The sequence below is a fragment of the Gymnoscopelus braueri genome, assembly GCF_963280865.1.
Source record: "Gymnoscopelus braueri genome assembly, chromosome: 22".
Taxonomy (NCBI): domain Eukaryota; kingdom Metazoa; phylum Chordata; class Actinopteri; order Myctophiformes; family Myctophidae; genus Gymnoscopelus; species Gymnoscopelus braueri.
Genome location: NC_137624.1, coordinates 5,113,712 through 5,141,173, shown reverse-complemented (window position 1 = coordinate 5,141,173; position 27,462 = coordinate 5,113,712). Strand labels below are relative to the sequence as shown.

General features: G+C 38.6%; 1 protein-coding gene across 2 annotated transcripts; it reads right to left on the bottom strand.

The window, feature by feature from the left end:
• Positions 1–3,405: 3,405 nt before the first annotated feature.
• Positions 3,406–27,225, bottom strand: slc38a9 (solute carrier family 38 member 9). 2 transcript variants are annotated; one of them, XM_080419656.1, is made up of 16 exons: positions 27,172–27,225; positions 26,951–27,057; positions 25,470–25,599; positions 20,614–20,743; positions 19,828–19,946; positions 18,652–18,715; positions 18,051–18,144; positions 16,743–16,913; positions 15,797–15,859; positions 15,058–15,252; positions 13,956–14,063; positions 10,119–10,225; positions 8,323–8,436; positions 7,504–7,652; positions 6,875–6,964; positions 3,406–6,316 (listed from the first exon to the last, which is right to left on the bottom strand). In XM_080419656.1, the coding sequence occupies exons 3-16, from the start codon at positions 25,562–25,564 to the stop codon at positions 6,151–6,153; spliced, it is 1,665 nt and encodes a 554-aa protein (XP_080275782.1). In that variant the 5' UTR covers positions 25,565–25,599; positions 26,951–27,057; positions 27,172–27,225; the 3' UTR covers positions 3,406–6,150. The 2 variants fall into 2 exon arrangements, with proteins under 2 accessions (XP_080275782.1, XP_080275783.1); XM_080419657.1 differs by lacking the exon at positions 26,951–27,057 and having other exon boundaries at positions 27,172–27,224.
• Positions 27,226–27,462: the final 237 nt, after the last annotated feature.

The window sequence follows — 27,462 nt, the reverse complement described above, 5'->3', positions numbered from 1 at the left end:
TTTACTCTAGGTATAATTTATAATTTATTTACTCCACATGTATAATTTATACCTAGAGTGGATTTCTATGGAGTTGTTCACCGATCGAGTGCATTCTCTCTTTTAGATAGGCATACTCTGCCTTTATTTTAATTCTATGGTCTGTGTCGCCCTCAAGTGGACAAAATCTATATATAAAATGCCAAACATTTGTTACAGCTTCTAACTGGTGACAAAATCTATTTCCTGTCTTAAAATGATTTCATTTCATTTTAATTATGCATAAAATGTGAAGATTACAGACCACTCAATGAATGTACCCATTGAATTAACTTTAAAGGCCCGATATAACCCATGACTTTTTTTTCCATTGTATTATTTAATTCCTGAGGGTTATTATAGTTCATAGATCATAGCCCACCCAGTGCAATTTACCAGTTGGAATACCCGGCGGTATTTAAGGTGCCAATGTACCCATAAAAAAAAAACCCTGCCACCAATTTCTGCCTCAAAATGACTTGATTTCATTCTCGAGGGTTATATTTGGAAAAAAATATACAACCCACTCATTATACCAGAGTAATACCTGGTTGAGGGGTAAGGATTAGACGTTAATAAACTGGGGAAATGAATAGATGTGAATAATATTTTGTCTTTACTTTAAAGTGACAACAATGAATACAAATACATTTGTTTGGTGTGCAGTGGTGTATCAACAAATATATATATTTTTTTAATTTGTATTAATAATAAAACATAATTAATAATATAGCAGCTAATGTATTATTTATCTTTGCTTTATTGATTTAGAGGGCGGGGAAGGGAAGGGAAGCAACACAATGCAAATTGTATACATTATTATTCTACCATTTCTTAATTCATTGTCAGAAATCCCATCAACAAGTCAAGATGCAGCTGAGTGAGGTCTAAAAATAAAAGCCTGGAGATCGAGGCTAAAGTGAGGTCTGACTTGGACGTCATATCGACGTTGTATGGAGGGTACAAAGGGACATCGTGTGGACGTCGTTTCGACGTTTTGTTAGAAGAACCACAGTCTATGGAACGCAGCTGAGGTCCGACTCGGACGTCGTATCAACGTTGTATGGAGGTTACAAGAAGACGTGGTGTGGACGTCGTTTCGACGTCTTGTTACAACGCAGCTGAGGTCTGACTCCGATGTTATATCAACGTTGTATGGACGTCTTTCCGCGACGTCGTCCTGGGACGTCTTTTTGCAACGTTTATATAGAGTTCTGACTTGGACGTCTTTTGGACGTCGTATGGACGTTGTATGGACGTTGTATGGACGTTGGTTGTGCGCCCACGCCGCTCAGTGAGACGAGAGTTGAAAACACGTCATATTAACTAGTCTTTTTGTGCAAGTACAATTTTGAGTCATTTTTACTTTACTGGAGGATTTCCAATTTTCAGTACTTTTACTTCTACTCCTCCACTACATCTCAGAGGCAAATATACAATTATTTGACAACTTTAGTTAGTAGTTACTTAAACTTACTTTATAGATTTTGATTATTATTACAGAACATACACTTCAGCTCTGTATAAATTTCGTCCATTTGAAAATAGCAGATCTACAAGCTGTGACGCGTTGTGAGCTTGTAGATCTGATATTTTCAAAAGGCTTTATACATTTAATACACACCTTTATAATGAGCACTTTTACTTTTGATACAAGTATATTTTGATGCCAATATTTTTGCCCTTTTACTCAAGTAAATGTTTACTTCCGGACTTAGGCCTACTTGTAACAGTATCTATATGATGTTTCAAAATGTATTCTAAAAAATCGTAGATCTACAAGCTCACAACTGTAGATTGGCTATTTTCAAATAGCCGAAATATATATTAGATAGCATGTTATTAGGTTCATTTGTTGACCTGACATCCTTTGTATGGTGGGGTCCTTGGTGGGGTTCCAGGGGGTCCCCAGCAAAATGTGTTAATACAGCATCACAATCAGTTTAACTACTTTAACCATATTTGATACACTGGCTATTCAGAAATATAACTATAACTATAACTAACCTACATCAATTTGGAAACTTTACTAGTTACGTACTTTGTAGATTCAGATTATTATAAAACATACATTAATCACTTATATTTAGTCATTCTGTTCTACAAACTGTTCTAAATAGCTGTTGTTGAACAGTTATTTTCAATAAGTTTGACACATTTTAACAAATTGCAGTCTCTCTTATTCACCACTGGAAGGCAGTGTTTGATCTGTAAATGACCAGTTATCTACTCTAACTCTGTGCTTTCATAGATTATAGAAGTCATTTCAGAGTCAGAAGTAGAAACTTGTTTATGGAAATGGAATATTCTCATGAGTTTTTAAACATAAATAGCAGAGGATGTGTCGATGTGATGATTGTGAGTTGTTGCTCCAAAGGTTATTGGTTTCTGACATCATTTTGTAAACATTTGTAGATCTGCTATTTTCAGCTAAGATTTGAGTGGTTCTCAAAGTGGGGTCCGTGGACCGGCAGGGGTCCTAGGGGGTTCCAGGTGTCTCCAACGAAATGAAGGATTTTGAAAGATTTGAAATAATACATGTTTAACAACACAAATCCTCTGTCATGGGGGTCCCTGGCACAATATCTTTTCAGATGGAGGATCTGCAGCCAAATGCATTGGGGGCCCTTAAAATGAAAATGTTTGAGAACCACTGTTGAAGAGGGAAATACTAGTTTACCGAGTATGGAGCCCTGGGGGACCCCAGTCAACTAAGCATTATAGGGTTTAAGAGGTTAACGTTGTGGCTGTCATGACACTGAGCGTACAAAATGGAATCCATTTATCACAGGTCCATTTGGTTCCATTTGTACACTCTCAGAGTTGGACCTGTAAGGATCCATTTGGACCCCTAGTGGTCACTGGACCACACATTGAGAAACAGTGATATATTCGGCAGAAAGCTATATTTTTCATTATAAGCATTAATAAAACATATACAGACAGTCATTTTCATAAGAAACTCTTTTTTTTAACAAAGCTGAAGTGGAGAACACTGGTAAATCAAATCAGAATCAGATTCAGTATCATGGTCAGTATCATGGTCAGTATCCTCATGTCAGCATCATGTCAATATCAGGGTCAGTATCATGGTCAGTATCCTCATGTCAGCATCATGTCAATATCAGGGTCAGTATCATGGTCAGTATAAACATGATATATTGACATATTACTGACCATGATACTGATCATGAAATGGAGAAACAATGACCAGTTCCATGACATTTCTGTCACAGTGCTGTGGGAGGGGCCTGATGTGTTCGCCCCCGTTGAGAAACACTAACGCAAAGCCATGAAGAGTGCATGCATGTCACTGGAGGCCTCTACATTTATACATCAAGTAAATCACCCCAAAAATATGTATAAAAAATAAAACATTTATCATAATTGGTTTACAAAGCTTAATTTTTATTCTGTTGTCGAAAAAGGGTTATTGAATGGCTTTTATCATCATTCAATTATGAAATTCTCTACATATTTCTTCATTGTTTGTGGACAAACTTAACAGTAATCACCAATTCCCACACAATGGCACATTTTAAGAGGCCAACTCATGTAATTTAACCTCGTCCAACAGATGGTTGCTATAACAACCCAATGTCATCTCCCATTGTTTTGCTCTTATTCAATGAAATAATTGACTTTGTGATTGACGATATGATCATTTATTTTTGTGAATCAGAACACCTAACATAATAGAATGATCCATGTGTGACCTAATGTGTCTGAATTTACAATTCATAACCAATATATATATATATATCTTATTTTACTAGGAATTCATAATGAGATTGAGAATCTCTTTTCCCTACAGTATGTGCATGGGTACATTATGGTTCAGCCTCGTTTTTGTCACCCCCTGCGTGGACACATTTTGCAGACAGGGTGACATACACACATCAACACATACAAACAGCCTACTGTAATTCATTACAACTGTTTTGCATCACGGCTCAATAATAGCATGATAATAACGGCCTCATTTGCATAGGTTTCCCTTGTAGCCTAATATTCATTGTATTTCAACACTAAATCTTCCATTTATCAATTCTTACATTGCATTTTCAGAGTTCAATGCTAAGCAATCAAGACTTCAGACTCTAACAACAGCATGGACTTCCTGTCCAATCTCTAGTGATGGATAGTAAGTTCAACATCATTTCGACATTTCCACAGTTACGTAATAAAAAATATGATTCATAATCATTTAGTTTTTTCCCTCCATTCTCAGCTTGCACTGTCTTCCTAAAGATGCTGTTGATGCTACTTCAGAGTAGCTAGTATGTATGGAAAATCACCTCGCTTAAAGTTGACCGGAGTGCCCCAGGGCTTAACATTAGGACCCCTCCTGTTTTCCCTATACATTAAATACCGTAGCCAATCAAAAAGCTCACAGTGAGCTTGTTGATCGGCTATTTGTTGATCGGCTATTTCCGCCAAATGTCCCCCCCCCCCCCCCCCCAGAATGGGTATGCTAGGGTTCATGTGGTTTAGATTTTGGACAAACCCGTCACAAAAAAAAATACTGTTCAATGAGTATTTTATCAAATACGTAGGCTCATTTCATTTCACTGACAACCATTAATCATTTTGGGGTTTTAAGGTCTATATATACACTTGGTCTTATGTAACTTAAACACACTCCTTGCTTATAGTTGTTACATCTACTGTATATGTGTGGCTACAAAGCTGATCCAGAGTCAAGGAGGTGAGAAAGATGTAGTTTGCCTTTCATCGACAGGTGTATTTGCATCTTCTAGCAGTAGTTTATTCAGCTTTTTAAGTTCTTATATTTCCCAATCAAAATGGATTTATTTACCGACTGAAGCTTTCATTTTAACAGAAAAAGAAAACCAACTCACTGTCGTGTGACTGTGACATGCCCAAACGATAATACATACAATAATAATGTTTTTCATGACCAGATGAATTTCGAAATTTCGTAAGATGCAAAGTTGATTAACTGACTGACTGATTGATTGATTGACTGAGACAATTAAGACCATTTGGAGGGTTGTGGTGGGAGAGTGGAGTACTTCTTAAATCAATACTGTATGTTGTATTTATGAATGGACACTACAACATTTCCCTCATAATTCTTGATAGTATTTCAATAAAAAAATAAAGAAAAAAGTAAAATACAATAAGCACCGGCAAAAAAGGTCACTTTTTGGGCCCCAGTGGGCGCTATTTGTGCACGGGCCTGCTTTCCCTTGTAAACATCTAAATCGCTCATTGGTTCGCTACATAGTAAAAATCTACATAGCCCACTACACTGAAGAATCCTGAGAGTTCACTTTCAAACTCACAATTTCACGGTGTGCGTAAAGAACCGTCAAAACGTGGGCGGAACACGTGGCATATCCCACAATCCCACGGTCCCTTTTAACTTGACTGTTGAGAAAAGTTTAGAATCTAAATAAAAAAAAACAAAAAAACCCGTTCATCTGTGGGTAAAGTAAACACGTTCAGTGATAGCCAACATTAGCATAAATGCCACACAAATGACTTCAGTCATTCAAGCTACAAATAGCCAAGAAAAAGGGCAATTAGCCATAAAATGTAGCCTTGATAAAATGCTATAAAAAAATAAAGTGAACACATTTTTACAGATGAAGAAGGCACATCGTCTTCCTCACCGCCGTCACGCTCGTTTCTTTTGAACCGTCAAACACTGTCGCTTTGCATTATTTGCGCTGACCCGGGTTGTTGGTTCGTTCGCTACATTCTGAGGTGCGTTGTGGGTCATTTTGCAGTGGACTTGGATATCGTTGCTGTCGGGTGGAAACCTCAAATGTCCAAAACTGTTACTTTTAAGAATTCAAATGCAAAAATAGCAGACCTACAAGCTCAAAACCTGTCGCCTCGCGACGCGTTTTGAGCGTGTACACCTGCCATTTTTGCTACTTTTGTGTGACACGGTAGTATGACAAAATAGGGTATTCATTTACGAAAAAACATAAAACGTTAAAATATGTTGATAGGAGCTTTCTACATGACAGCAACTAAATACTGAACAGTTTTTCATCAAGGTTTGGAATCACCCTCACAAAAATGGCTGCCACTACATACTGAGCCATCCGGGACCCAGACCCATCTGGAACCCATTTGGGACCCAGTTGGGTTCAGCCTTTACACAAAGAACTGTCCCAGAAGGTTGGCGATGCCCAGCAGGATGAGGAAGCTGTGGAAGAGCACAGACGGCCAGCGGAGTCTCTTCTGCCGCTTCAGAGCGATCATGTGGATCAGAGCGGGGAAGATGAACACCAACGCCAGGCCGCACGTTGCACCAGAGTACCTGCAGAGGGACACAGTCTAGTTTTATTTTTCCTTTTAAAGAAGAAAGATTACTTTGAGATGTTTATTTTCCCTCATAGATAAAATATTTTCATGAGTTTTTGTGTGTCTGAAATTTTCCATGCAGGCAAATAATTATTTATTCTTTGGATCAATCATAAATACATCCAATATGAATGCATTCATTTTGTGGCACAATTGATTTATAGGATGCATAAATAATAGCTTCAGCCTAAAATTTCAATTGGAAAGGTTTCTTCAGACTTCAGAGATAAAAGTAAGGACATAAATACATCTCACTACTGAAAAGTTTGCTTAGACCAAGTGTCAGTGTGATTTGTGAAACTTGTGAAGCTTGAAGATTGCCTACTTTCTGAAAATCTTCGTCTCTAATTTTTTCTGATGTTGGTCTGCGGCCAAAAACGATCAATTTTGGAGGCTCCTTGACATGAAAATGTTTGAGAACCACTGCTCTATGCCATAGAACAAAACGTGAATCCCCTCTTAGGCTTACGTTAACCAGATTTCAGATTGAATAATAATGTTAGAATGTTCATACCTTATGATGGATCCAATGTTGGGGTAGAACATGGCCATGAGGACCCCAGCGCCAACAATCACAATGTTCAGAGCCAGAACATGAAGGAAACTGAGAGAAAAGATACTCATTAATGACAACATAAACCACTGTCTCCCAAACAGTGGGTCGGGGACCCATGTTTGGGTCGCAGACCAATTTTTATGGGTCGCGAGCAAATATCCCTTTATTTTTAGTTTTCCTGCATTTTGTTTTTTTATTTTAATTATTTCAAAGGAATGTCAAAAATGACAAAAATAATTCACGTTTCATAAATTAAAAACAAATTCATAGATTTTTGCAAATTCCATAAAATAGAAAAAATAAGTAGTGAAAAAAGCAGATCTACAAGCTCACAACGCGGCGCATCGCGGCAGGTTTTGTACTTGTAGATCAGCTATTTTCACTAGTTTGGGTACTGGAGTGCTAAAAAGTTGGGAACCACTGGTAAACTAATAACAATCACAACGTTCAGAACCAGAGGAGGACAGACAGACAGACAGACGGACAGACATAACTCACGGGAGCGAAAACATAATCTATCCTATTTTCATTAACAGAAATGTTTTTATTCATCATTTTGCAATGTTCAATGCCAAACAGTGCCCTACCTGGGATAGTGTTTTCCAAAGATCTGTCTCATAACCTGCACTCTGACCAGGTAACCCAACAGTGGATACACTGTGGTCATCTGGAACAACAGACAGGTGCGAGCCACGAACACCATGATGTCACTGCTGGGGAAGTTATCCAAGAAGTTCTGCAGCAAAAACACAACAACACAAAGTCAATAATATACCACTTAAACTCTCTCTTCTTAGTAAAAAACAGACCTGTTTTCAATGAGTCTAACGTTCATTAGAAGGACAATATCAGTCACCAGAAGCAGGGACGTGTGTTTTCATAACATATGGAGTATAAGAACATCTTACTGGTAGGCCTGTCACAATTATTACATCATCGTCTAATCACAATTATTTGCAATCGTCATAATCGTGTCCATGTTGAAAGATTTTCACACATTTTCAGATATAAAAAAAAGCAGAAATAGCTGATCTACAAGCTTACAACGCGTCACGAAGTGACGCGTTGTAAGCTTGTAGATCAGCTATCTATTAAATAGCAGAAAAATAGCAGATTTTTTTTTAAATAGCAGAAAAATAGCAGATCTACAAGCTTCGTGACGCGTTGTAAGCTTGTAGATCAGCTATTTCTGCTATTTTTACATGAATAAAAATGATATGTAAATAAGTTATTTGTATATTTCAGTTATTTGTCATATCTGCTTTGTGCAATTTTTGATTACGAAGCCTAAAAGGCTTTATACGTTCCAATGTTCAATGGCCAAACACACAATGAAATCGTTAATCGCAATTATTTGAGACAATTAATCGTCAACTTAAATGTGTAATCATGACAGCCATACTTACTGGTTCAATACAGCTTTTAGCCAGAGGAGGAGAAGGGAAAATACCAAAGATCAACACTCCCACATACAGGTAGGTCAGTCCTACCAGGATGTATGCTATAGACAGGTCCCGTACCTGGAAAACACAACATATGCATTCATTTACCACAATGTACACACACACCCATTTATCACCCTTCAATCTTACAGTGTTCCATTTTTTTGTGGTGCAGAAAAAGGATAGTCATTTTGAATTTTAAATCAAAATGCCAGATGCCAGAGGGTTAATCACTTCCAATTTCACTTGTTTATCCTGTATCCTGCATGAGTTCTCTCTCCTCATTGGATGAAATTGGTATCCCAACCTGAAAATGTATTTTCTGTTCACTAGGGGTGTGCCGAATTTCACGATACGATACATGATATTGGGCTCACGATATCGATATCAATACGATATATGGCACTTTTTTATTATGGAAATATATGGGGGGGGGGGGGGGGAAAGCAAATGCAAACAAATACTTTTTTGCATTATTATTATTGCAAAAAATATATATATATATATATATTTTTTAAACAAACAAATACTTCTGTTTTTGCACGAAAACGTATCGTGATATATCGTGGAACGATATATCGGCACACCCCTACTGTTCACTAAAGAGCTGGAAATACAGGGATACTCCTGTTCATGAATAAATACTCTATAGCAATCATTACTATCACAAAATGGAGCTATTTCACACAGTGTTTTTGTTAGGCTCCAATCCATCTGGAAGTCAAAAACAGTACACGCTAAGAACCAAAATCCGACTCTACAGCAGTAATGTTAAGTCAGTACTGTTGTATGGATCTGAATGCTGGCGAGTCACAATAAGTGATATGAAGAAAATCGATGCCTTCCATAATCGATGCCTGAGGAAAATCTGGCGCATTTTCTGGCCTGAGAGGATATCCAACGAAGAGCTACACAGGGTGACCAAGTGCAACAGCATAGTGTTAGAGATCAAACGCCACCGATTTCGATGGCTAGGTCATGTGTTCAGAATGAGTGCTGCACAATTAATCGAAAAAAGATCGTGATCTCGATTCCGACACCTATGCAATCTCGATTTTAAATTATGGCGATTTTCTTTTCAATTAAAAAAAAAAAAAAACTTTTTTTTTTTTTTTTTTTTTTTAAACTTTTTTTTTTACATTATATTTTTATATTTACAAGAGAATCGTGTGAGAATCGTGATCTCAATTCTTATGGAGGAAAATCGTGATTCACATTTGAGCAAGAATCGTGCAGCACTACCACGGTGAGGATCGTTTTAGGTCGCTTTAGGATGGACTCCTGCAGGGAAAAGAAAGAAAGGTCGGCCCAAAACAACCTGGCGACGAACCGTGACTGCTGAGCTAAAGGAGATGAACCTGACATGGGGCGAGGCACAACATGCAGCACAAGACAGGTCCCGATGGAGGCAGATCGTTAACTTGGACACAGACCGGGGTCTGATCAGCCTCGGTCGGGTCGCCTGGAGGAGGGTGTCTGTTGCGAGACCCGAAACACCCAGTGACTCCAGGAAACAACACTGATGATGTGTCCAAGTTTGTGCATCGGTAGATGTATTTATTTACAATAACAATGACTTTTGTTTTGGCAAGCTAACTTTCCAGGAAGAGAAAGGCTGTCGTTTCTATTGGATCCCATCGGTGACATCATTGGTCGGCAGGTTTCTGAACTGTGATAGCCCACCGATGAGACACCATTATATGAAGATAATAATCTTTTGATTAATCTGAAAAGCAAAGGATCGTTGCAGCCCTACTCACGTTGTTATCCTGGTGTTTGTTGCTCTTCATGAGCGTAATGACACAGTTGTGGATGAAGAAGGCCAGCGTCAACACCCCACTCAGCTGAGGGAACAACAGTCTGAACTCTACAGGAGACATGGAGGAGATAAGCTAATGAGTTTACACTTAGGATGCCTGTGAGATTTCTTTGGTTGAAATTTCATTCAAATACGAAAATAGATTAAAGGTAATTACATTTATATTGTTAAAACCAAACATAATTTGTCAAAAGGTTAGTATGGAGTTACATTTGTGTCTTTATTAACCAAACAAAAGAAAAACATTTGAGAGAGAAAAAATATAAACAGAGCAAAGAATAGTTTTGAATGAAAACAAATTAAAACAGCAAGCGAAAAATAATAATTTGTAAGCAAAGGAAATTATATAAACAGAGCAAAAAAATATTTTTAATTAAAACAAATTAAAAACGAAAAAAATATATAAGATTTGAAAGAAAAGAAAAAATAATTGAGAACAAAACTTTTAAAATTCAAGAGTAAAGAAATAAGGAAAAACTGTTTAAACTACATAAAACAAAATACTTAGTAAAATGTTTGGGAAATAAAATGTTTTTAATGTTTTTTTTCCTCATTTGCGAATGAAAGTAGTTTTTTCTGATTGCAAAATGCCTTCTCTCTCAAAACCTATGTCTTTGGTCTCGATTTTTTTTTCTCTCTCTTGGATTTGTTTGTGTGAGGGGTTAAAGTTCAGAAGGCGGGTCCTACGCTGATAGATGTAAGACACCTCTCCATTGGTCACTTGGAATCTGAGTGACAGCTCCCCCTTCCTTATGTAGCTTGTTGAATGCAGGGATGGAGGTGTGTTACGGCCAGCATGGTTTTTTGATTGATTGAATTATTAGCAGTTTGCAAAAAAAAACTAAAAAACATGAAAGTATAATGCAAGGTCAGCTAAGAGTATTTAAAACCCAAGAAAGATGACTTGTTTCCATTGGGGTCCTTTGTACTCAATTCATAGACATTTAATGACAGACAGATATACACTACTATGCAAAACATCATAAAAAACTAAAACAAAACAAATATGTACAGTAAACAGTTTGAGTAAACAGATTGATGGAATACTTTATTAACAGTAGGATACAGAGGTACAATTGTACAATGATTGTTATAAGGATAACACAAAAAGGCTCGTTTCCATTGTGGTCCTCTGGGACTGAGGTCAGAGCTCCATTCCAGCTCTGGACGCTACACTATTCGTTACAATATTGAGCATTTTAGGCTATTAGCAATTCAGATGATTCCCTAATGTTAGGTTTCTGTTCTACTACAGTTTGTGATCTGTATTTAAAATTGTTGTATTGTTGTTACTGTTATAGTAGGCCAGTGGTTCCCAAACTTGGGATCGGGACCCTCAGAGGGGGTCCCCAGATTAGCTTAAAGGGATACTTCACTTTCGGGCCGGGGACACATTTAAAAAAAATATTAAAAATAAATGAAAAAAGTTATGGAAAATTCATGGCCCCCTCACACATTAGTAGGACACTGCGTGTCGTGAGGGGGCCATGAATTTTCCATAACTTTTTTCATTTATTTTTAATATTTTTTTTAAATGTGTCCCCGGCCCGAAAGTGAAGTATCCCTTTAATGGGCAACATTGGTTTCTCTCTCAACAATAAACAAACCAACCTATACAGTATAAGTGTATACAGGGTAACACATTTCTAAAGTGACAATTTAATGACTTTTAAGACCTTTTTAAGGCATTGTGCGCTTGTAGTTCGGCTATTTTCACAATATTTATCTGTGGAACCGAGTCAAACTAAATCTAATGTCTACAATTTCAAGTGCTTGTCAGGGTGGGTGGTCCCCAGTTCAAGTATGATTATTTTGGGGGGTCCCCGGTTCAAATATGATTATTTTAGGGATTCACAGCCTGAAGCACACTATCAGACGAAACGTTTCCAAAGCAGTCTATCTGGAATGGGCCTGGCCAATAGGCCAGTCACTTCAGCCTTGCCTTAATTAGAATAACGAATATAACATAAAATAATGTAGCTTTATTTTATAATTTCAAAGGGTTCCGAGGCTGTGAATCCCTAAAATAATCATATTTGAACTGGGGACCCCCCAAAATAATCATACTTGAAGTGGGGACCACCCACCCTGACCCAGGCATTAGATTTAGTTTGACTCGGTTCCACAGATAAATATTGTGAAAATAGCCGAACTACAAGCGCACAATGCCTTAAAAAGGTCTTAAAAGTCATTAAATTGTCACTTTAGAAATGTGTTACCCTGTATACACTTATACTGTATAGGTTGGTTTGTTTACTGTTGAGAGAGAAAACAATGTTGCCCATTAAGCTAATCTGGGGACCCCCTCTGAGGGTCCCGATCCCAAGTTTGGGAACCACTGGCCTACTATAACAGTAACAACAATACAACAATTTTAAATACAGATCACAAACTGTAGTAGAACAGAAACCTAACATTAGGGAATCATCTGAATTGCTAATAGCCTAAAATGCTCAATATTGTAACGAATAGTGTAGCGTCCAGAGCTGGAATGGAGCTCTGACCTCAGTCCCAGAGGACCACAATGGAAACAAGCCTTTTTGTGTTATCCTTATAACAATCATTGTACAATTGTACCTCTGTATCCTACTGTTAATAAAGTATTCCATCAATCTGTTTACTCAAACTGTTTACTGTACATATTTTTTTTGTTTTTGTTTTTATGATGTTTTGCATAGTAGTGTATATCTGTCTGTCATTAAATGTCTCTATGAATTGAGTACAAAGGACCCCAATGGAAACAAGTCATCTTTCTTAGGTTTTAAATACTCTTAGCTGACCTTGCATTATACTTTCATGTTTTTTTGTTTTTTTTGCAAACTGCTAATAATAATAATAATCAAAAAACCATGCTGGCCGTAACACACCTCCATCCCTGCATTCAACAAGCTACATAAGGAAGGGGGAGCTGTCACTCAGACTCCAAGTGACCAATGGAGAGGTGTCTTACATCTATCAGCGTAGGACCCGCCTTCTGAACTTTAACCCCTCACACAAACAAATCCAAGAGAGAGAAAAAAAAAATCGAGACCAAAGACATAGGTTTTGAGAGAGAAGGCATTTTGCAATCAGAAAAAACAACTTTCATTCGCAAATGAGGAAAAAAAACATTAAAAACATTTTATTTAGCACAACACATTTTATTACCCAAACATTTTACTAAGTATTTTGTTTTATGTAGTTTAAACCGTTTTTCCTTATTTTTTTACTCTTGAATTTTTAAAGTTTTGTTCTCAATTATTTTTTATTTTCTTTCAAATCTTATATTTTTTTGCTTGCAAATATATTTTTTTGATTGCGTTTTTAATTTGTTTTAATTAAAAATATTTTTTGTTCTGTTTATATAATTTCCTTTGCTTACAAATTATTATTTTTTGCTTGCTGTTTTAATTCGTTTTCTTTCAAAACTATTCTTTGCTCTGTTTATATTTTTTCTCTCTCAAATGTTTTTCTTTTGTTTGGTTAATAAAGACACAAATGTAACTCCATAGGTTAATGCTTTATATTGGGATATAGTCTCTCCAGCTCTTTACTAAACAGAAAATAAATGTTCAGGTGGGTTGCAAATTTGATCCAATAAGGAGAGAGTACCATCAGATTAAAATTTATATTTAATTTTTTTTTGTCATCACTTACAATTTCACAGTATACAAATACTCGACTACTTTGATTAACTGTTGCATCATCATCATTTTAAATGTCTTCACGGACATCGTATGTCATTTTGGATGCATTGTCTTCATGGACATGGTATGGCATTCAAGAGAGGTAAACTGACCTGGAACAAAGTACTCCGTGGGCTCAAACCAGTGGAACTCCATGTGAAAACCCAGACGAAATGCTTTCAGCGTGACCAGGAAGATCAGATAGACCACTGAGATGGTACCTGAGGACACATCATCAAACAATCACTCAGATGGTACCTGAGGAAGACAACAAACTATCAAATAGACCAGAGGTTCTCAAACTTTTCAGGCAGCGACCCCCCCAGAATAATCGTATTTGACCCACCCGAACGAGCACTTGGAATTGTAGCAGCTGAGGCATTACATATACCGTAGTTTGACTCTGATGAAAATAGTCAATCTACAAGCTCACGGAGCATGTAGATCGGCAATTTAAAAAATAAAATGCCTCTCCCGACCCAGTTTGATAATACCTTCATCAATGATATACAACACTGGTTCTCAGCCAGTGGTTCATGGACCACCATGCATTATTACAGGTGGGGCAATACACAAATCCATGGAGCGCTGCCCTGTAGGTGGCCCTTACTGCGGTGTCAGTCAGCTGGAGTCACGTTTGACTAACCACACACACACACACACACACACACACACACACACACACACACACACACACACACACACACACACACACACACACACACACACACACACACACACACACACACACACACACACACACACACACACACACACACACACACACACACACACACACAAACTTTACAAAGATGTACAGAAAATCGGGACAACCACCTACAGTGTACATCAGGTGCCAGTAGTTTATGGCTGCTCTGCTAACGTCAACAGACGGACAGAACCGCAGCAGCAGCTGACTGACACCGCAGCAATGGCGGCACCACAAAAAAAAGAAACTAAAAGTGCTGCCAAACAGTGTAGTGGGACAGAAATGTTTCGGTTAAAAGAACATCCTGAATGGATTTTGTCATTGCACCTGAAAATCTAGCATCGGTCGGGGTCTAATGATAACAAACATGAGACGGCCGTAGCTTAGTGGCTTATTAGCTTCTGTTCTATTAGCTAGAATGGGTAAATGCAGAGGAAAAATGTCACATATTTGCTCAAATACAACGACAAAAATACACCCAAAGGAGCAGGGACCAAATTATTTACCCAAGAAGGTGAACCTGGCAAAGAAGGAGGCAGAGCGGAAGTTGAGCAGAGGCAGCAGCAGGATGATGAGGTAGAGAGGTATGGTTTCTGTCTTGTTCCACCAGCGGTCGAACATGGCTGTATCGTCTGTGGTGTTGCTGTTACCGTCCCCCAAAACACTGCTGCCCAGAGGGCCCATGTGGGACGGACAGATCACTGGAGCATGCAAAACGGCACGTTAGGGCAGTAGTTCTCAAACCTTTTCATGTCAAAGACCCCCCAAATCTACAGTGAATTCATCAGTGTTAATTTAAGTGTACAAATACGGGTCCATTTGGTTCCATTTGTACACTCTCAGAGTTACAGACTCATAAGGGTTCATTTGGTTCCTAACTATCAATCATTTAGCTGGGAAGCCCCTGGAACCCCCCTCAAGGACCCCTGGGGGTCCACCGGACCCCACATGAAGAAAGACTGCATTAGGGGTATGACAGCTAATCCAACACATCAATTTGATTACGAAAGACAATCAATTTAAATACAATGATTTTCCAAAATAGCAAACTTCCTGTTTTTGCTGATTGACTAGTGATTCCCACTGTGTCTGTGACTTGTGCCCCAGAAGATAAGCTCTCACGGAAATGAAATAAATGAGGCCATTATTGATCCCAGACCTTTAAGATTACATAACCACAGATACAACTTGTCTTCAGTGGTATACTAGGTCATATAAACACCCTCATCATCAGTGGGATCTTACCTCGGTCCGAGCCGTTGGTCCCATAGTCTCCTGAATCACTCATACTGACATTGTAAGCATAGTCTGTGGACACATGAAGAAGAAAAAAAATACAAGTTTTAAATGACTAAACTAGAGCCCGATATTTTTTTCAAATCATCATTCGACATCCAATGGCTTCCTGGGAAATCAATAAAACTACAACAATCAAATCAAACGGCAGCACTATGGTGCCTTAACCCATTCAATCCGGGAACGCATCTGTGTCATTTTAGATTTGAGCTATAACCATTATTTTATACTTTGGCTATTCATAAAGAGCAGATCTACAAGCTCATAGCGGACTACGAGCTTGTAGATCTGCTATTTGTGCAAATCTTGGAATACATTTTCTTAAAACAACATTTTTAACTCAAACCTTTGCTTTTGGAGATCCCTGGAACAAAATACTGTACAAATGTTCGCTTTAAAAAATTAAAAAAATATATATTCAAAGATTTGCACACATTTTCAAGATTTTTCAAAAATAGCAGATCTACAGGCTGAGTGCTTGTACATCTGAGCTTGTATATCTGCTATTTTCTAATAGCCACAGACATCTAAAATGACAGAAATGTGTTTCCAGATTGAATGGGTTAAATTAAATGCTGAATAGTGCATTTATATACAGTCTTTATCCAAAGCGCTTTACAATGTGCATTACATTCACACACCAGTCATGGCAGAGGAAACCATGCAAGGCCAACCAACCTGCTCATCGGGAGCAGTTCAGGGTTCAGTCAGTTTCTTGCTCATGGGCACTTCGACAGTAATCCAGGATCGAACTGGGAAACCTTCCAATTCCCAAGCGGCCCCTCAACCTCCAGAACCACTGCTTCCCCCATTGCATTGTATTAGTGTTGAATTATTATTCATTAAGTATATTCAACTCACAACTTGAATGCGACTGCTGCTGGCGGTTACTTACTATGGATGAATTTTCCAGTGTTGTAGAGGAAGTTGGACATCAGGACCCAGTAGACAACCATGGCGCCCATCAGAGACACCAGGGAGAACAACAGGCTGGACCACTGGCCAAACTTGCCAAAGTAGTACTTACACACGTCTGGAAACTCCCAGTCTGATGTAGAAATGTACGCTGAGGAGAGAGAGGGGGATAGAGAGAGAGAGAGAGAGAGAGAGAGAGAGATATATGTCAAGATATCATATTATTTTATTTTTTCCATTCGCCTCAAGGGTGACAGACGTTTCGGCTATCCAGCCTTCATATGGAAAAGTAAAACAAATGAATTGACTTTTAATTCAGAGTGTGACCCTCCTTGTTTGGGTTTGATTAACAGTTTATTTGGACAATGCACCAGAGTGGTCAGAGCGCGGTGGTATAGAGATAAGTTTAACCCATTCAATGCAGGAACGCATCTGTGTCATTTTACAGCTACAAGCTTGTAGATCTGCTATTTTTGAAAAATCTTGAACATTTGCGCAAATCTTTGAATACAGATATTTTTTTAAACAACATTTTAACTCAAATCTTTGCTTCTGGGGGTCCCTGGAACAAAATATTTTGATGAGGTACGGCGGCAAAAAACATTGGTCCAGGGACCCCGCCCCCACGATGACAACCTGTTTCATAATTAGCTGCGTGACGATCTACAAGTTCACTGCGACGTGTTGTGAACTTGCAGATCTGGAGAACCAAGCATAAAGAACCAAGCATAAAATGACTTGTCTTAGTTCTACTGGATCTCTTCTCTACTAGTCCCTCCCTAATATTTTAGTCTAGCTTTTATTTGTTGACGAAATTGTCAATATTTAGTCAAAGTTTTAGTCATCATAGCTTTGTTTTCATTTAGTTTTCGTCAGTGAAATCGTGAACATTTTGCAAATCTTTGAATATATATTTTTTAAAGCGAACATTTTTAACTCTGTTACAACTTCTAGGGGTCCCTGGAACAATATATTTTGAGATGGGGGTCCACGGCCAAATACATATAATTCTTGAGAACCACTGATATTATAGCAACATTAGTTAGGATTTAGAATATATTTGTAGAATCCCCAGGAGCAAAGATTTGAGTTACAAATGCTTGAGTTACAAAACATATATATTCAAAGACCCACGATTTTTCCAAAAAATAGCAGATCTACAAGCTTATAGCGCGGCACTCTGTGCCGCGCTATGAGCTTGTAGATCTGCTATTTTTGAATAGCCCAAAGAAATCTAAAAATGACAGATGTGTTCCCGGTTTGAATGGGTTAACACTGGTGTACTTACGTATGGACTTAGGTGACTTCAACACACGTAAACAGCAGTAGAGCATCAACAAGCCCATGGTGATGAGAATGATGATCCCCAACGTGAAGCCAGCCTGACGACAATAAACACACAGTCACACACACAGCATAAACAAATGCCCTATTTTATACTTCATCACATGACAATGTAGTGCGACAGCAGCAAAAATAGCAGACAATCTACGCGCTCACAACACGCCGCAAAATTACACATTGTGAGCTTGTAGATCCGCAATTTTCGCACCTATAATGATGTGCCCACAATAGGAACACCAGGTTAAAAGTGGTTAAGTGTGTCTGTGGATTTTATAAATATTGAAACAATGAAAAGTATCAACAAGAGCTTCCGTCCATTGGAACATGTTTTTCTTTTTTTCCCCATGACCTGAAAAGTAACAGTTTTGGCCATACAAATTGTTTCCATTGTTGTTCAAATTGAACAATTAATGAGGTAAACAAAGTACATAATCCCAATGAGGAAAAAGCTCTTAATGCTGTGTTTCCAAGGGCTTCAAAGTCTTAAGAGGTTATTTAGAATTAGAATTAGGAGCTGTACAAACAGAACTCAACAGAATAATCACCTGTTTTATTCCCCAGGGTATACTGAGGATGGAAGTCCCCATCATCGTGTTCCAGATAGCGAATCTGACAGGTAGGAGGAAATGACATCATTAGAAACCGGAAACAGAGCGGGTCCGTTTGAGGTACTTGCGTTGTTTCCTCGTGCCTTAGCCCCGCATCCACAGAGGACAGAGGACAGGGGAATAGATCAGGGTTGGCTTTTAAGGAATGGGGACGCTCCTCCCTGTCAGCGTCATTTTTAAGCGACGGCGATTATTTACGATGCATCATTCTGCTTTTTGCTGGCTATTTCATTAGGCTATTCTTGGCCAGCGATACCGTCGGTATATTAATTTAAATCGGGCTGAAAGGGGAACTTCATACATAATAAAGACGATGGATGATGGAGTGTGTTTCTTTCTGTGTTTTGATATTTTTAACATGATTCCCTCGACTATGACATCAAAGTACAGATCGGAATGTCAGTTCTTCCTGGACTACGGCCTATGTTTCCTGTAGTTCCAGTCAGACCTTCTCCTCCAGCTGATGTCAAAACACAGAAAAAACACAATCATGTTTATTATGCCCTCAATTTCATTAACACATCGACCGCCAGAGGTTAATCTCATAATGTACTCACCAGTGCCAAGGTGTTTTTGTTGTTTTTTTCATGTCGCCATAGATCTTGTTAAAATCCTTAAGATTGAGCCGTACACGGTCTGTTTACATCCGCGACATCCCACTGTATCTCCCAGTGAAAACCACGTGTCAAACGGGGTATCCATGTTGTAGTTAGAGCGGATTACGTTAAACAGTGAAATGCAAGGAGAAAAAACTACAGGAAGAGAATTGAGTTTCAGTTTCGTCTGTAGAACGAGGGCGGACGTGATCGTCAAAACCGGATCCCAAATAATTCCGTTTCCGGTCATCAAACCGGAAACGGAAGTGGATCAAAAAAATTCCGAAAGTGCACCCGGAATTTTTTTGCGCGAAAAGACCGTGGACCGTAGGGCTACGGTCTCGGCGCTTAACAGTTGGATTTAACGGGCCGTAGGACTACGTTCTTGGCGGTTAATGTGTTAAAACAGGATGTGGTTGCAAACTCGGTGACATTCCCTGTTAACATTTAGGTGGCGGCTGGAGGATGGAGTAGGCAAAAATGAGAATATTGGAACTTGGCTATTGGCTCTACTTACATGGTGACAATACTGGGGTTTCTAGAGGCGCGGTCGCCCCCAGTAACCTTGAAGGCGGTCCCTAGAGGACTGTAGATGTAGATCTCCTCCGGCCGTGGGATCACATGGTCCGGGGGGCTCTGTGGGGGGTTTAAGATAATGATGAGTAATTGAAAAAGTGATCGATAGTATAATCGTTAATAATGTTTTTGATAGTTGCAGCCCTAAATGCATGTGGCAGTGATTTGACACAATAGGCCAATATATATATTTTTTAATAAGAACAAATGACCAGACTAGTACCGTACTACAATATTTTGTACAGAAAACTTCAAAAGAATGCTATGAATGTACGATAGGACACATTTTGAAGACTATAACATTACAAATAAGAAATGGAGTGGAAAAAGTTGCAAATAGTGCCTCATGAACTGATTTGTTTTAAACTGTGGTCATAACATTTCACTAAGTCCATTTTTGATGTCAATAAGTTAAAATGATGTGCCAATAAGTACTGTTTTCTATTCAATAACAGTTGTGATAGTCAGGTTAACTCGGTTTAACACTTTAGAGATCAGCAGGTTCACACAAAGTGTGTCAATGTTTTATCATCTAATCATAACAGTAAAATATTAGTTTCCATTTTCCACTTTCTCTCATGTACCTCCTGTAGTACCCCTGCATCTCCCTAGGGGTAGATATAACCCCATTTGAGAAACCGTCTGGTTGACATCCAGATAGTCTACTTGAACAGAGTGTGTGTGTTGTGTTGTGTTGTGTTGTGTTTGTGTGTGTGTATTACAATACCAGCAGTCTATCAGAGCTTCCAGTCAGTTTACTGTAGTAGTGTACTCTGCTGCTGAGGATTGCAGCCTCGGCAGACACTCTCTCCTGCGGAGCGTCTTCTACGATGTTGCGTGGCTCCACGTAGAACGGCCTGAGACACAGACACAGTTATCATGATGATGAGCTCTCTTATTACACAACTAATTAAAAAGGTGGGTGTAAATGATAGTTTTTGGTTAAAACAAAAACAAAAGCTTTATATTGTGATAGTAATCGTTGCTTATAGAGCGTTCGTTCAGTGGTATCCCCACCTGAAAATGTAGTTTCTGTTTACTAAAGAGCTGGAGAGACAGGGAAGACCCCTGTTCCTGAACAAACACTCTATAGCAATGCTCACAATATAGAGCTATTTAACACATTAAAAAAAAATTACCAAAATGTATCACTTACACCAACCACCTTTATAACCCACCCACACCATCTCTTGCATGTCTTCTCTGTTTCCTGTGACATGACCGATGATGTCACATGACCTTTGAGTGTCATGTCTTCAGTTCCAATAAACAGACAGCAATAAACAGCAAGAACACAGAAACGAACCATCGTCAAAGCCTGATTTATACACCAACAAACTACACTATAAAACCTGGTCAAACATTGGTCCAAATTGTCAAATAATAAAAAAGGCAAACGATTTGAAAATAGCCGATCTACAAGCTCACAACGTTGCGAGCTTATAGCGTTGTGAGCTTGTAGATCGGCTATTTTCAGCGGGTGACACCGTCATTATGATGAAGTACACATTATGATGAAGTATTACACAAGCTTTTCCCCCAATTAGGAATGGCTAACCGTATACACGAGGTGAAGAAAACCCTGTCTAGGACTAATTAACTAACTCATATAAATCTATCTATAAATGGCACGGAATCTGTGTGTGCGTGTGTGTGTGTGTGTGTGTGTGTGTGTGTGTGTGTGTGTGACGTGTGCATGGCATAACTCGAGCACCGTCCAACCGCTGAACTTCAGACTTGGCATGTGAATCCTTGAGGACCCAAGGGTGTGTTGTGCTGACGGAGTGGGAATTTCAGTCGATCCCTGATGTGATCAATATGAAGTCAAAGTACCGACGCCACAGACTGGCCTCCAAGTACTACAATAATGGGTACTGCACAAGGGAATGTGGTCCGAACAGGCATTGGCCTAGTTATGTTAATAAAATATTATATAGAATTGTAACTCACAAGACTATACCAGGGTTACAGGCTTATTCTGTTTGTCAAACTGACTGTCAGAATACATATCTTTCAGACTGCAGCATGGATGTATGCTCGATGCTGGTTGGAAAATCTACAATAAACATAATTTTCTTTTATTCCACACGTTTATGTTAAAGGGATATTTCACTTTAAAACCCTTCTGGGGTCATTTCAACGTCTACTCAGGCTTTTGTGTGCACCCCAGACAGTTTTTATGTTGCTTGATTCATTAGTTAGATATTTTATCAGATGATAAATATAGAAACCCATTTTAACTCCAAAACCCATTTTAACCATGTTGTAGACTAATTGAAAACACACGTCCCTGGTTCTGGTGACTGATATTGCCCTTCTAAAGCGTGTTTTTTTTTTTTCAATTACATTAAAAAAAGAAATTAAAGATCATTGAAAAAACATATCAGTCACCAGAAGCAGGAACGTGTGTTTGCAATGAGTCTAACATGGTTAAAAGAGAGTGAATTTGAATGGACAGGAGGGTGGCATGTCTGATAATGAATAGCAAAATATTGAATCAAGCAACTTAAAAACTGTCTGGGGTGCACACAAAAGCCAGAGTAGACGTAAAGATGACCCCAGAGGTGTTTTAAAGACCCATTTAAAACCGGGAAAGCATCTGTGTCATTTCCGATTTTAGCTATATAGCAATATATAGAAAGTTTTTCAGATAAGAAATGTGCCAGATGCACAAGCTTGCATTTTTTACACAAACCTTCTCTTCTGGGGGTCCCTGGCACAAAACATTTTCCGGTGGGGGTCTGTGGCCAAATACATATCATTTAGGAGGTCCTTGGCACGAAAAGGTTGGAGAACTACTGATTTAGAAGGCATTTATAGAATCGGCCTTAATGGGTTAAGTCCACTAGGTTAGAGGGGAGTGTCCTGCCACTGTATTTTGTGTTTGATAGTGTAGATAGCGTTTTGTTTGTTCAGTGTGTTTTGTTTAGATTAGATGCTTTCTTTGTCTGGTTGGTGGGTTTTTGTTGTATTGATTACATTGATTTGGCACTCACCGATCCCTTCCTGTTTGTTTTTGTTCAGACACTCACTTAGTTTTACAAATAAACACAGAATTCACGTCGTCCATCAGTTGTCCATCAGTTGGATATGTTACTGTCCCTCAATCCCCTAGACCAGTGGTTCTCAACCTTTTCAGGCCGTGACCGCCGCAACATAATCATATTTGAACTGGGGACCCCCCAACATAATCATATTTGAACTGGGGACCCCCCAACATAATCATATTTGAACTGGGGACCCCGCAACATAATCATATTTGAACTGCGGAGTGGGGACCCCCCACCCTGACAAGCACTTATATTGCAGGAGTTGAGGCATTACATTTAGTTTGACTCGGTTCCACAGATAAATATTGTGAAAATAGCTGATCTACAAGCTCACAACACAAAAAGGTCTTAAAAGTCCTTAAATTGTAACTTTACTGTCATGTAGGGAACCCACAGGTTGTGAACCACTGCCCTAGAGCAGTGGTTATAAACCTGTGGGCCGTGAGTATACTGTAAGTTCATTTATTAATTTGGGGGTCCTTGACATACAAAAGATTGAGAACCACTGCCCTATACTATACCAGCATCAGCTCTTCTAGGTCCTGGGTTCAAAGGCCCGGTGGTATATTTATTTTTTAATTTCCATATTGTTTAATAAAAACAAAAAAAACAATGGTCCACGACAACAGAAGCAAGACAACACAGCAACACAAGCTTCCAGTAGATTCCACTTCCACGTTCCAAACTAATTGTGTGTGTGTGTGAGAGAGACAGCGTGCGTACGTTGCGTAATATGGAAAGCTAGTTAGTAGCTGTGAAATACCGAAGTGGATTAAAGTTAACACAAACTGGCGAGGTCACACACACACACACACACACACACACACACACACACACACACACACACACACACACACACACACACACACACACACACACACACACACACACACACACACACACACACACACACACACACACACACACACACACACACACACACACACACACACACACACACACACACACACACAGGGCTCTAACCAGTAAACAAGTTTAAAAGCTTAAAGGTCCAATCCAGGATTGTTCTGAACATAACAATAAGGCTTATTAACCCTATTAACTTTCTTAACCAATCATAAATCAAAGTACGGTATATAGGTCTGTACAATTATAATGTTAACAAACCTATTAAAAGGCGGCGTAAGTGATATTTTGAGGTTAAAACTAAAAACTCAAAATGTTAAAGCTCTATATTGTGAGAATAATCATTGCTATAGAGTGTCTGTTCAGTAACAGGGAGTCTCCCCCGTCTCTAATAAACAGAAAATACATGTTCAGGTGGGACACCCATTTCATCCAATCAGGAGAGAGCACCCATTAAGCAGCTTATGCTTTATAGTGTTCCACTTCCAATACCAATTGCTGCATCCTGTATCCTGCATGAGGTCTCTCTCCTGATTGGATGAAATTGGTATCCCGACCTGAAAGTGTATTTTCTGTTTACTTAAAGAGCTGGAAAGATGGAGACCCCTGTTACTGAGCAAAACACTCTATAGCAATGACTACTATCACAATATAGAGTTATTCAAGACATATTTTAACCCCCAAAATGCATTTATTCCATTTAAGATCATTATGATTAACCACCTAGAGTGTAATATACTATTTATGCACTGTTTAGTCACTAAAATGTCCTTCAAAGTCAATGCTGTGGTCAATGCTGTTAGCTTGACCACAACACAGAGCTCTTTCACTGAAGTGCATTCGTCATGAATGATCTTTATCATGCCAGCGTGTGTCTGTTTAATCTTTCTAGGCTCCAGCCTCGTCACACTTCCATGAGAAACCCCTCTTACTAAACAAGCAAAAGAATGAATATTGTGTTTGACTTTGACTTCAAAGAATATGCTCATTATAATGGCCATATCATTGGAGTCTCAAGTCATATGATATGTGTTTACCATGTTATTCATGGCTATGATTTTACTGCCCATATCATTCGCTGCAAACGGCATGTCATGGACCATGTTATTCCCAGAATCGGCGTATAATTCAAAGAATTTGTGGCAGCTGTAGCTTAGTGGGTAGAGAGAGGCAGTCTATCAGCAGTTCGCAGGTTCAACTCCCGGCCCCGGTCTATGTGTCAAAGTGGCCAATGAGCAAAACATTTAACCCCTAACTCGAATGCGTTAGTGTGGGTTTTGCAAAATAAATTAGTAGAAATCGACCCCGGAGGAAAGATCGATTTATGAATGCTACTGGATTCACCTTCCATCCTACTGTAACAGAAACAGACGGTAACAATCGTGTACACCACTGGTTCTCAAAGTTGGGTCCAGGGACCGCCAGAGGTCCTTGAGGGGGCTCCAAGGGTCCCCAGCTTCAGGATTGATAGATAAGAGCGTACAAATGGAACCAAATGGACCCTTATGTGTCTGTAACTTACAAGTCAAATGAACACTGATGATTTTAAAGTTTAGATTTGATACCTTTTTTTTAAAGGTATCAAATGGGGGTCTGTGGCCTGGTGCATTTTGAAATTAGAGATTTTGAGAATCACTGGTGTGTATGTCCATGATCATGAGCGTACCGTTTGATTCTGGAGTCCAGGGAGTCTGTGGAGCCGCGGTGGAAGCTCTCTTCCGTCCGTATGGAGCTCAACAGCGGTCTACAATCCTCCTCCATCGTCACACGGTGGGCCGACTGTCACAGTCTTCTACCTGAAAAACCACCAGTGGTCACTGCTCAAAGTATTCAACCACATCATCCTAGAAAATTTCACTTAACGTTACTTGCATAAAAGCTTAGATTTCTGTTTGGCTAATGGAAATAGCCGATCTACAAGCTCACAACATGTCACATTGCAACGCATTGTGAGCTGGATCTGCTTTCCACTGTTTTTGTTTGAAAATGTATGAAAATGTTTCAACATGGAAACGATTATGCAAAAATAATTGTGATTATCTCAAATCATTGTGATTATAGGCGATTATGTAATAATTGGGACTGGCCTACTCTTATCCAGAGACTTACAATAAGCAAGGTTTAGAATATTTCAATTTTTTTCAGAAATGTTCAGAACTATCACAAAATAGTGAAAATAGCAGACCCACAAGCTCACACGCTTGTAAACTTGCAGATCTGCTATTTTCACTATTTTTGAAATAGGGCGTAAAGGAGTAGTTCACCCAAAAGATTACTTATTTTCACAGATTATTTTGGTTTTGTCACATTTCTGAGACAATAATTTGACTACTCCTTTAAGTGGTTAATTCAAAAGGTAGTTTTTCCCTTACTAGAAATGTAGGGGAGTCAAAAGTACAATATTTGTCTTTGACATGTAGTGGAGTGAAAGTCATGAAAGAAAAGGATCTAACCCAGACTCTAAAAAGTTACTTAAGTACAGTACTCAAGTAAATGTACTCTGTTACTGTCCAGTGTCCACCACTGGTGACAACAATAGGAACTCAAGTCACTCATATACAGTAAAACCATCTGTTCATTTAACTCTGAGCGTACAAATGTAACCAAAATGCATAAATGGCCACTGAGGATTTTACTGTATAGTGTACAGACACTAAAAACTATACAACTTGTACACTACTGTAGCAGCATGTAATATTGAATTCCTATAACGCTGAGCACGGTTTGAAAATATTCACAAAGGCATTTATCATCACACCACTCACGAATATTCACAGTATTGCAACAGTTTATAATAACAATAATAATAATAATAATAATAATAATAATAATAATAATAATAATAATAATAATAATCCGAAAATAAATATAACAAAAATAAATATAACAAAAATAATAATAATAACAATTATTATTATTATTATTATTATTATTATTATTATTATATCAATAAAATATATGAAGTAAATATTTCATAATATTACAGTTTGCTTGGATGGGGGGGAAATGCTGATCAAAGCTCAATAAGCATGTGATCTTGAATACAGCAAGTCTATTTCAGCCAGGAAGGGAAAAAGGGGGGGGGGGGGGTCTAGGAATGTTTTACAGATTAATGTATTTGTTATAGAAATGAATTAATGTACTTACTGATCACTGCCCTGCCTGTCAGGATCAGGAAAAGGGTCGTTATACTTTGTTCAGAATGTCATCAAATCACTAGAGGAGGGTTTTCCTCACAGCTTGGAGCTCCCTTCCTTTTCGACAAGAGAGACACACCGTCGTACCATGAAGTGCAATTTAAGACCGACTAATTGAAATTAAATTGAATGTAATTAGATCAGATCAAATTAGATTAAACAGCTTCTTACCAGACTTCCAGACTTGGTGTGTTTCGTGTTGTCAGGTCTTCCGCTGAGCCCCAGTCAGCTGATGTGCAGTGTTGCCAGATTTTGTGAGGGAAATAAGCAACAAGCCCAAAAGAGGCGACGACAGGACAACTGGGCACGAAAACCATCTCTGGGCACATCGACAAGTGTTTTTTTTAACTTTACATAGCATGCTGTTTTGTTGTTGGTAGCCTAAGTGATATTTAACCCACTGTTCTTTAAACCCCCAAACACAACATGTACTTTTGACCTCTGTACTATTTTGGCAAATAA